Source organism: Rattus norvegicus, chromosome 6 (genome assembly GCF_036323735.1).
Source record: "Rattus norvegicus strain BN/NHsdMcwi chromosome 6, GRCr8, whole genome shotgun sequence".
NCBI classification, from domain to species: domain Eukaryota; kingdom Metazoa; phylum Chordata; class Mammalia; order Rodentia; family Muridae; genus Rattus; species Rattus norvegicus.
The window spans coordinates 143,906,049-143,918,392 of record NC_086024.1 but is presented as its reverse complement, the minus strand read 5'-3'; the positions used below and the strand labels follow the sequence as shown (position 1 = coordinate 143,918,392).

Sequence of the window (12,344 nt, the reverse complement as noted above, 5' to 3'; positions counted from 1 at the left end):
TTCAGCATTTGCAGTTTCTCACATGTTATGGTTTCCTACTTCCACTCATGGTGAAGTCATGTGGAGGCATGCTGGTGTCAGGGATAGGCTTTAATACTTCTGACCATAGACATCTCATTACTTGAAAATTCACTAAAACCTAGGAACCCAAAGGGTGGCAATTTTTCTCCCCACAGTGACAAAATATCCAACAAAACCAATGAAAGCAAGGAGGAGTGTGGTCAGACCCATAGTTGGAAAACATAGGCCCTCATGGTGGCAGCTAGTCACCACAGTTGAGAAGCAGAGGGAGCCATGTTGATGATGTTTAACTTGCTTCCTCTGTTTTACTAAGCCCAGAAACTCAGCATACAGCTGTCTCAAAATGCATTTGAGTCATGGGTTCCATTTCACGTAGCTCTATAACTGAGGCCTTTTGGTCCTTTATTGGATTTACATGCACATGTGCATAGACAAACATCATACATAGACCCAAAGGCATACACATGACATACACGTGTATAACCATGAACACATGAGAACACACAGCAGTGCACATGAATAACACATACTAAAGCTTATGTGACATGCTCCTCATGTCTACTAAAACTATATTTTGTTAATATGCACAGTCCTTCTACAGACTGACTGTGTAGAGAGACCTCATCAACATCTCTGGAGACTCCTGTGAGACAGCTGCGCTCTCTCCTGCTTCTCTCTACCTCAGCATGCTCTTATTCTACCATGGGAACAGTGCAGGTGGCCCTGCCTTTACTTATTACCTCACTAAAACTCTAAGTGCTAGTTAATGACATCTCAGAATAAAACAACTGCCGTTAACAGTGGCTGAGGTGAATGTGGGACAAAGAGGTGCCACTGAGTTTGAATGTGGCAGTAAGCCCAAAGCATACCTGTAAGAGGAGCAACAATGTGATGTTTTGAATATACTTGGCCCAGGGAGTGGCACTACTGGGAGGTGTGGCCTTGTTGGAGTAGGTGTGTTACTATGAGCATGGGCTCGAAACTCACCTTAGCTGCCTGGAAGTCAATCTTCCACTAGCAGCCTCCAGATGAAGAACTCTCAGCTCCTCCTGCACTATGTCTGCCTGGATGCTGCCATGTTCCCACCTTGATGATAATAGACTGAACCTCTAAACTTGTAAGCCAGCCCCAATTAAATGTTGTCCTTTATAAGACTTGCATTGGTCATGGTGTCTGTTCACAGCAGTAAAACCCTAAGACAAGCAACTTTAGAGCTGTGCACAGACACTTTAAGGAGAAGAAAGGATACTGAGCTCTTGAGGGATTGGTTCAGAAAAGCAGGGCTCACATGGCTTCCAGATACCATGGAAAGCCCAGCTATACTGTGCCTTATGGGGTACTGTGTCAGTGTACAGACAAGTGACTGAGTCCTTGTCTTTGAACATTTGGACTAAAAGCTCTGCCCATCTGATCATTTGACTTTGCATTTTTTTCCTGTTCACAGGGCATGACCTCAGTGATTCAAATACAGAGTTTAGCCAAATCCGTCCCAGGTGAGTGAGTGAGTTTGGGCCTTTTTGGAAGGAACCATTCCTCAATGTAGCCACTATGAGACTGTCCTGCTCCGGACACCATGCATGCTCTGGGTAACTTATCTCTTCACACCAGTGGAATGAAGCAAGGCTTCACGAAGGTACTTCTTGATAAAGGCTGCCTACAGTCCATTGACAAAGTAGCCAGTCAGAAGAGAGCTATCTCAAGGCAGAGGTGAAGTGAGAGCCTGTGCTCATGGCTTGGCCCCAGAACCTCCATGGGAAGTGGGGGGTTGTTCTTCTATCTGCTCTTCTTATTGCCATGGCCGTATGTCACCATCCAGTCTGCTGAAGCTGCTCTATCTCCTGGGCCCAGAAGGTTCTCCAGTACAAATCAGTGCGCACAAAATGTGTGGTTCACCTTCTCTCCTCCCAGCTCTCCTATTCTCCTAACCATGAGTTTTCCTTCCAAAGTAATATACTGGCTCCACAACATTTTTCCAGTTGAATGTGTCTATAGGGCAAGAGAGACACCTATACACATTTGCCAAATTTAGATGGCAGGTGGTTTCTTCTTCCTAGGGAAGTAACTCCCTCCTCAGCCCCACTCTTGTTCCCATCAGCCATTCCCTCCTGTAGCCTAACACTATTTGACCTGGCACCATCCTGAGGTACTACAGATGCTGCCCCATGTTCATACCCCTGGAACTGCAGATGCTGCCACACCTTTAGATCCCATGCAACAGATTTGTAAAAGTGATAAAAACATGGCAAAGGATTGTGCTGTCCAATAGAGCTGGGGAAACTTTTTCTCTACTGTGGCAGTGACGAGGTGAGGGGTCAGAATTCACTTCCTTCTTTAGATAGGACATGCAGATTTACAAATGTCGCTGCTTTTAAAAGAACACTGTAAAATTGTTGAGATTTCACAGGTCATCTGAGAGTTTGCTGAAACCCTGCTCCAGAGAATGTCAACTGACTAGTTAATATAACACAGGGGCAAGATCATAGTAGTGGTAGTAAGGCACTCACTGTTTCCAGAGCCAGGGATGGCAACAGCAGAGACACCCAGTAGGACTACAGGACCCTTGCCAAAAGCAGAACCCACCAAAGGGAAGGCAGGACAGAGAGTTAGCCAGGGGCATGATGGTCTTTCTGTGGCTCCTGCATATAATGGACAACTGTTCTGACTAGCCTCAAAGGCATGGCCAAGGAGGACAAGGAAGATTCCAATATAAAATCTCAGCATAGTAATACTGCACTTTCCCCTGTACAAAGGTCACCAGCAGAGTAAATGGCCTGTTCTGACAGATCCTTGCTGGTCAGAGGTGCCAAGGCTTCATGGAAACTAAGTCCCTTATAGCCCAACTCTTCATTTTGAGGATGGCTTTGATTCAGGACATCAGTAGAACATGTCATCCAAAAGGTGAAGAGACCACTGAAGGGATCCTGTGTTTCTTTATCGGGGTCAGAGGGTGTCACCACTGATTGCCATATGTAAGAGCCTAAAATGACAATGTTTTCATGAAGGTGTATGTCTGTCACCTACAGTGCAACCGAAGCCATGGCTCAGGCCAGAGTGGTGGCTGCAGGGCCTTTCATCCTCATACATGGGACATACTATTGGTATCAGACTGTACAGCACTTAGGATACTGATGTTCTGAAGTAAGGGGAGATCCCAAGCAATGATGAATGCACACACATACACATAGTGCACAACACATGGGGTAGAACACATGTAAAGCATGAGGCCACACATTATACACATAGACCATATAACTCATGATATATCACACATATCACAATATATATCATACGTAATATACACAAATCACAGAACATACTATACATATGCTGAACATGATATATATACAATCTAGCATATAATACATAACACCCACATAACACATAAACCCTACACACACACACACACACACACACACACACACACACACGGCAGTGGTTCCCAGGAAAGTGAGCACTTATATATGGGGTGACTGAGTTTATGAGTGATTGGTTGCTGAATAGTTTGTGTGTTTGGTAAGCTATAGGGGCTGACACAATGTAGAGCTGTGTCCCGCATTCCCTACAGGGTATGTTCTGAGCACCTTCTGTATTCTCTTTATGGGAGGAGATGGATGTTCTAGCAGACATCACAGAGTGAGAGACAGACAAGTCAGCATGGCCAATGTCTGAGCAAGGGTGGGGAACAGAAGAACTGCTCTACAGAGAGGAAGAGCAGAGAAGTGCAGGGGACGTGGGGCAGGGTGAGAATGAAGTTGCAGCTGCCATGACTCATTCAAAATCGAAAGAAGGGAAGACTTGGCAATGGCTAAAAATAGTCTTGGGTCTTAATTTGGTTTTAGTAACAGTCTGTTTTGAGCTTAAAATAGTCCCTTTACTGTCAACTAGCAGTTGACTCTCACTAATAAAAACTGATGTTTTCAGCCACAATGCACGGACAGTAAAAAATCACACAGTGCATGCTGTGCAACACCACAGGGGAATTAGTATCTACTTCTAGCTACCCTAGGGCAGTAGGAAGTAACAGTGACAGATTTCATGGTGAAAAAGAACACCCGAGATTTCATACCTGTGCACACACATTTGCACACACACACACACACACACACACACACACACACACACACAGGCCTATACCCAGACTCCATGTCCAGATGAGCACTCATATTTGTGTCTCTATATCTACATGCGTGTGTGCTCAGACACATGTGCATACAAACTTACACGGTCCTATGCTCTTTTCTCTTTGAAACACTGCTTCCATGACATGAAGAAATATCACCTTCTCATGAACCATAACATCAACATCAGGCTCATTTAGCAAGAGGGTCCAACTACTGTTGACTCTATGGTACTGGTATTTGATTTCTTTCTCTTGTTAAAATCAGATCAAAGTGAAAGCACAGAGAATATCCTGTAGCCATGAGGAATATTTTCCTTCTAATTGGTCTACTTGGACTATTTGTTGGGAAATAAGTAACATTTTTTGTTTCAATAAGTAAAGAGCCAGTAGAGAGCTGAGTTTTAAGGACATCAAGTCTTGCTCTGTACTTGCTGTCAATTGTCCCTGAGTGTGGGTATTCCTTGGAGACAGTAACCTGGGAAAGATCTTGCTAACCTACCCATGGCTGTCCTCTGCAGATGCTTCTGACCACCAGGATACACGGTAGTCAAGAAAGCAGACAAGAGTCATATAGCTTGGCATGGTTCCTGGCTTCAAAACATGGCCCTAAAGCTGATGCTAAGCTCAAAAACCAAGGAAGGCACTCCTGGCTGGTTAGCCACCTGGACACACCTGGACCCATTTCCACTTTTCAATGAGGCACTGCCACCCTCCAGGGTCTCGGGGTTCCAGGGAATAGAAGACAGAGCTGCCACTCACTTATTTCCTGTGAGGATGTATCCCTGTTGTTCCTCCTCTGAAGGCTGCACTTCCAGCTGAAGGCCTCCACTAGGGGGTCCCTGTGCTGCCAACTTGAGGTTTTGTTCATCCTCCCACACCTCTGGAGCTCGATTTTGGAACTGGTCCTCAAGCCTCCAGGGTTGGGGTTCTGAGTTCGGCTTCCTTTCCAATAGGTCTTTGGAGTAAGTCCGGCTCTTCACATGCTCCACCCCGGCAGTCTCCTCTTCCGAAGACAAGACCTCCTCAGGCTGCTCTGACTTCTTCATCTCTGCTCTGGAGGACTTTTCCAGAAGGGGAGCTTCAGGTAATAGAGGAGACCCATGGTCCTTCAAGAGGTCCCCAAGCTTGAAACTCAGACGGCTGACCTAACAAAGAAGAGAAGAAAGACCCACGATATGACATATAAGAAGGGACTGCCAAGACACAGGTTAGAAGTAAAGTCACATGGCAGAAGGACAGAAGGCTTCCCTGAAGGGTAATATGCAAGAAAGGAGGGCAGTGTCTGTGCAGAACTATATCTAGACTCCTCTAGACACCAGTCAAGGTGTCAGAGAAGTCACTTCACGGAGCTCTCTCCTACTCCTCCACCCTCCCTCACACACTTTCCTGGAGAATCTGATTTTGTATGTGATGTACACTGTCAGTATCTCTAGTTTTAAAGGTGATCCACATGGTGTCAAGACCCCTCTAGGAGCAATGAACACCTAACAACTGCCACAAATCTTAGTCATTGTTTGCCTCAGCTGAGCGCTCCCACATACAAAGATGTAACAAGAGTTGCTTCGTAAGTGTGAATTCAGCCTTTAAATAAACTCCTGGAGTTTGTGACCATCCATACCCCCTTTTCACAGTCAGGGAAACTGTGGCAGAAGAGAACCTTGGACTGAGCTCATTGGGGTGACATGCACTCATTCTAATGACATTCTGTTCCAGGTAAAGATGATGTTCCCCAGCCTGACCCCACTTTCTCCATATCAGGTTCCTTGGGCACACACTGGCATCTGCAGGAGGGTGCTAGGATTGTGGCTCATGGTTATGAACCTAGCACTTGCTTGCCCCACACAAGCCTCATTTCATCATCGCCCGCTCTCCGGCCTCTGCTTCATATACCTGGCCTTAGAGTAGCTGGACATCAAATGATCACAGTGGAGATCCTCAGTTCCAGATCTTGACATAGCATCTAACTTCTGTCAAAAGTGATATTTCCATGAGGACAAGGCCTCCAAGCTGTGACTCATGATGTGTACAGAAGCAAAAGCCCTTATCATTCTAGTGGAGTAGTTTTAACTGTGAAATTATATTTCTGATTTCACACTAGACAGGAACTGGGGGTGTGATTTCTTTTGTAACTTACTTCACCAAATACGTATATTTAAGAAATAAATAGCTGTGAGGGAAATCATTCCCACTTGACTAGAATTTATGAGTTTTCCTTTTGAATATGTGAATGTAATATACTTTGATGAAGACATTTACTCCAGTTTTGATTTACAATGATACAAGGCAGTTGGTTATCCAGTAGGGGCTTTTGAAAGACAGGGGATAATGGTCTCTCAGATGGAGGGATCTTATATGAGGGAAAGGTGCCACTAAATAGAGCTCAGAGACTCCAGCACTCAAGCAGTAGAGAAGTCAGCACAACACAGGAAATAGAGATGAGCTCAACCAGGGCACAGGGAGGCCATGGCAGAGGCAAGGAGGCCATGAGTAGACTATGATGGTTTCACCAAGTTCAGGTACAGAGTGAATTCTGAGACCACAACCTTGAAGACTGTGGGCCCTGGGTGGCATCTGTTCCACTTCCCAAATGCAGAAACCGTTTCCTGACCCACTTTCTCCATCACCACTCAGATGGAAAGCCCAATGTGGCTGCGACTTCAGTTTGCTGGTATTCCCTGCTAGCATTCATTAGGTACCATTCCACAAGCAAGCAACATGACATAAGCAGGCTTTATAGACCCAAGTGGCATCACTGCTAAGGAAGAATTTCTGCTTCCTTAAAACTTACATTAGAGACCTCAGTATTCAAGCAAGAACATACCCCAAGTCTAATAAAACTATTGGGTACTGTTGACATACTGTATATAGGTGTTGGCTGACTAAGCCCTTTCATAAGACCTAGGCCTTTCTTAAATCCTATACCACCTCTGTGATGGAGTACCCTACAACTGTGTGGCTGCACAAGGCACCAGGGAAGCTGGGGCAATGCCAGATGCTCAAGGGTCTGTGCTTCTCAGCCAGAGGGCCTCAGAAGAAGTATGCAGGAACTGGCAGGTCTACAAAATAGTCCTGTGATATTCTTATGGGAGGGGAATTCTGGGAATATTAGTTTCCTATTTTGAATTCACCATATTTTCATGTCTCTATATTATTCATTTACAGTCTGAAAACAGACATTATTGTATACCTAGATCTATATAGTTGTGTGCACATTCTTTGGTATTCTCAATTTGAGGATTATGAGAATTTTCCCCATAATATTTTCCAGTAGCTAGGAAACTGCATTTTATAGATTTAAGGATGATGGATAACAGCATGATCTTTAGGTCAATATGATATCATCTTACCTCCTTGTACGCTGCTGGGTCATCCACTTCTGGTAGTCTGTGATCTGTAAAAGACAGAAGCATGTTATCCAAGTCCCTGAAAAATGTCTACATGGGTGTCCCAGTGCATTACATGATGACCATACAAAATCCTCGTGTGCACACGAGGTGTAACAGCCTGACCACATTTCTAGCACAGAGTAACTATAAACTGCAGAGCAGAGAGGGGTTTGCTAAGCAGATGTAGACACAGCATCACTTGCAGGCAACTCTCCCAGACATACCTGCCAGAATCCTCAGCGTTTGCCATAGCTCAGAGAACCCCTCGTCTCACCATAGTTAACAGGTATAAAAACAGACAAGTCTACCCAAACAACTTCATATTAAAGATCATGTGGGCTATTACTCTGGCCAATGGAATGCTGCCCTATTTTTCTTTCCATTGCTGTGAGAAAACAGCAGGGTGAGAAGCAACTTGGGAAAGAAAGAGTTTCAGATATAGTTTACCATCCATCATTGAAGAAGTCAGAGCAGAAATGTCAGGCAGGAACTGAAGCAGGGATCAAGAGGAACACTGCTTTTCAGGCTTGCTTGCTAATCGTAGCTTGCTCAGCTTGCTTACTTATAAAACCCCAAAACACATGTCAAGGGGTGGCACCACCCACAGTAGTCTGTGCCTCTCCACGTCAACCACTAGTCGAGAAAATACACTTAGGACTTGTATGTAGTTCAATCTCATGGAGGCATTTGCTCAAATGAGGTTCCCTCTTCCAATATGACTCCAGCTTGTGTCACATTGAGGGAAAAAACCTAACTAAAACAGATTCCCAAGGGTGTATAACTCAGGGAACCTCCCTCAACTCATAGGGGACTCTCGATCTTCCTATGTTTGGTTCCCCCTTTGACACTGGTGACTTGCTTCTGTTCCAGTCCAAAAGGAGGGGACGCTACCTCCCATCTGACTTTCAACAGGATTTTGTATGCCTACCATGTTCAGAGCTCAGAGCCTAGAGGCCTGTCTGCTTTGAGCAGCCACTCTAGATAAGACAGAGCATGCTGCTTTCTGCTGCTCCAAGTAGCCAAGGAAGTAGATGCAGACAGTTGAATAAACCCTTTCCAGTTTATTGTTCAAATATTTGACAGTGCATACGGTGTGACCCAAACAAAAGGCACTCTCCACCACACCTAGGTTTTCCTAATTCTGAACCTCAGCACGCAGGAATCAAACCTCCTCCCTGAGAGCAATTTGCCATTCAACTTAATTGCTTCGGTAAGCTTAGTCTGTTAAGAAAGCTTTTAGAGGCAAAAGTTCAAATAGATAAAAATCTTTAATACAGATCCATCTCTCCAGCAGAAAGAACCCGTTTATGGGGAGAGTAGGACTCTCCCCTCCTCACAGCTCCCTCCTCTTCCTGTGGTCTTACCACCTCCCTAGTTCCCCTATCCATGGCTTCTCCTCCTCCTCATGGTATTGGCCTCACTCCTTCTCCAGGCCCCCTCCTTTCTCCAGTCCCTCTCTGTGGCTTTTTTCCCTTCCTGTGGACACCCAGCTGCAAAGGACTCAAGAAGTAGGAGGTCACCTTGAAGCATTTCCTCTGGGGCATCCGCCTGCTCTCTCAGCTGTCCCTCGGCCCCTCTCCCATGACTTTCTTGGCTTCCCTCTACAGGATCACTTTGTATGGCTCCAGCAATTGAATCTGCCTGCTCCTCCAGCTTCAGGGAGCCCAGGCGGTCCACTTCAGCCTGCTGCTGCAGATCCTTCAGGAGACTCCGCAGGAGTGTGTCTAGGGGCACAAAGTCAGAGTTAATGAGCTAGAGCATAAGAAGTGGCCTGGCTTTGTGGGTGGGATGACTTTCCTGTGTTTAGCTGGACATAGAGCCCACAGAGAAGGAAGGACTTACTGAGTGCTCAGGGAAGGAGAGGGATGGCCTGAGAAGCAGCTACAGGTTCAATTAGGGAAGAGCTCACATCTCATTGGGGATCTTTCAGGTTAGCAAAAAACCATAATATCAACAAGAATAAGCTGTATCTGTCTCTCCTAGAAAACAGAGCAATCACAAGATAAAGGGAGACTTGGGTTCATACACCACTGTCTCACTCCACCTAGCCAATCAGATGCTGCCAAGATGGACAGCTGTTATACTCCTGGAAGCTTATGGAGACAAGCCTCAGTCAGGCACTCCAAACAGCATGATAATGTATCCTGCATAGATAAAGAGCCTAGTGGCCCCTTTGCTGAGTGTGAAGCAAGCTCAGAAGGCAGGTTCCTCACACAGCCAGTCAAACCTTTGCTGGGAATGAGTACACACACAGGGGCTCAGGAACTGTCACTTGCCTGGGGCCTAGAACCTTCTTCTAGGCTACAGCCCAGGGGAAGGTGGCATAGGACACACACTGCTTGAAGTCTGCACCCTCTACCCTTTAATAGCTCTAACTAACATCTATTCATGGCAGCTGCGGCAGAGGACCAACTGTAAGACAGGAAAGTGATTTTAAAAAAAAAGAACCTTTGCATATGAGTCATGTTTGAAAATGAATATTCACCACAATTCTATATTCCCCAACACCCCAAATAATCCTCTAAAAGTGTGGGAAAGGTCAAGGCTCCATGGTGAGAGAGGTATGGGATCTATTGATGGGGATACAGCTTACTTAGACTCTGGGTCCATCTTTGAGTATCTGCGTTAGGCTTTGCATTCAACTAACAGTGGCTACATAGTACTTTTACAATGAGCAAACAACCACACAAACATTGTTTGAGACCCAGCGTGTGCTTCTCTATGGATGTTTCTCACATCCCCTCTTCCTTCTCCCTACCCCTGCCCTTCCTCCTCCTTTCTTCTACCTCTCTTGCCCTCCTTTCTTCCTTGCTTTGACACAAGACCCCACTGTTTTGGTCCCACAAGTGTCATACATCCTCCATCACAGACAGATGTGGGTCGGGAAACCAAGGTTCCCCTGCATCTGCCCAGTTTTGCTTCTGAACAACTTCTAGATCTCAGCATGAGCTTCAGGGCAGGAAAGTTCCCTCAAGCTCAGGTATCTGGAGTCATAGGTAGTGGCTGGGATGTAAGGATGCAGCATACTGAGGGGCTATGGCAGACCCCTTGAAGTCTATGTGCAAGTGCACTGTGGATGGGTATGCAGGGATGATGCAGTATGAAGGGAGAACTGCCCAGGGCCAAGAAAAGACAGGATGTCTAGCAGGACATTCTGAGAGTCCCTGCTGCTGCTGTCTCATAGAGCCCCATCAGCAGAAACCAGAGACCTACAAGACCTCGTCTTCAAGGAAGGAATGCCAAATGACAGTGCTCATGGAAGAGCAATCCCATGAGAGCATCAGGATAATACAGAAGTCTAGCTGGTGCTGAAAAGTCTTCCAGTAGGCTCTGTCAACCAGTTCAGTTCCTGTGTGTACAGACCCAAGCACCATGTACAGTGGCTTGCTCACAAGGGGAGTCAAAACCCTGACTTTCAAGAGAGGCTATAGTTAAGGCTACCCAGGCTCTCCACACAGTCAGGAGGGTAAACCAGGAAAACTCAACAGGGATATAGAAGGAAAAAAAGATTGAAGAAGGAAAACCTGTTGGATGGGCTTGACCACAGGCCAGAAACAGGTGATTAGGAGCAAATCTGAAAATAGCAAAAGTTACACGTGGAAAGATTACAGTACACAGGACCTCCACCACCTGAGAGGCTAGGTTGGGAAGGCCACAGCACATTACAGCATAGAGGGAAGAGAGGTCCAGGAAATAGCTAGGCTAACTAAGATCATCACCTCTCCCTCTGCTTCTCCAAACCCAATCCCACAGTCTCATAGTCAGTTCTGCAGCAGACCACTTTTTCTGTACTTCCTCCATCCCAACCCTATCCCCAGTGGATCTCACGACCTTCACTTCTGACCCTTGAGCTCCAGCAGGCACTCTCCCTAGGCCACTCAGACCAGGGAAACAAGTAGGCTAACTGCAGATCCTCACCTCTTCCCTCCATTCCTCCAAGTTCAATCCCCAAGTCTCTTCCTCAGTTCTGTAACAGACCACCTGCTGTGGTCTCTCCTTGATATCTGCCCCTATTCTCAGGAGACTAAGCAGATCCTGGTAGCACACCCTGCTTTCCTCCTTAGGATACCTTCTCTGCATCCCTAAGCCCATCTCCATTCATCAGTATCACCTTCTAATGTGCAGGACCCCTGGTGCCCACAAAAATTAGGACCTTAGAAGAATTTCCTACCAGGAAACACACAGCTACAACACTATCCTAAGAACGAGAAAGGGAAACAGAAACTAAGGAATGAAATATCTACCTAACAAAAAAAGATGAAATACCCAGCACCTAGAATTATACTTTTCCCAATCCTAGATGCCTAGAAACTAGCATCAAAACAAAACCAACAATAGCCAGGACAGTGTGTTGCCGCTAGAGCCACGCCACTGTACCACACCCTGTACCACACACAGCAGGGCCTGAGTATTCCAACATAGCTGAAACACGAGACAAAGTCCTTAAAACAGCTTTTATGAATACAATAGAGAAGTGTCCAAATCAAAGAAATCTATGATTTCCTTCCTCACACAGTGGAAATACAACCAATAGAGAAAACCCAAACTGAAGGACATACGGAAACTGAGAATTCAGAAACTCAAACAGGAACCTCAGAAGCAAGTTTTGCCAACAGAATCCAAGAGAAAAAAACAAAGAATCTCAGACACTGAAGACACAATAGAAGAAATGTAGACTTCAGGCAAAGAAAATGTTAAACCTATAAAGTTCCTGGCACAAAACATCCAGGGAATATGGGTACCATAATACCAAATATGTAATTAAAATAAGAAGAATGGAGAAAGAGAAGAAACTAAGGTCAAAGGAACAGAAAGAA

At 45.6% G+C, this 12,344-nt stretch overlaps 1 protein-coding gene across 4 annotated transcripts in view; it reads right to left on the bottom strand.

The window, feature by feature from the left end:
- The window catches only part of Ptprn2 (protein tyrosine phosphatase, receptor type N2), a 752,006-nt gene that overhangs the window by 416,181 nt on the left and 323,481 nt on the right, over window positions 1-12,344 (bottom strand). For 3 of the 4 annotated variants that reach the window (NM_031600.2, XM_039111861.2, XM_039111862.2), the window contains 3 exons: window positions 9,048-9,251; window positions 7,489-7,532; window positions 4,901-5,286 (listed from right to left, as the gene is read on the bottom strand). In NM_031600.2, coding sequence (NP_113788.1) covers window positions 4,901-5,286; window positions 7,489-7,532; window positions 9,048-9,251 — 634 coding nt within the window. The remainder of the gene's footprint in view (window positions 1-4,900; window positions 5,287-7,488; window positions 7,533-9,047; window positions 9,252-12,344) is intronic. The other variant, XM_039111863.2, reaches the window with a different exon arrangement.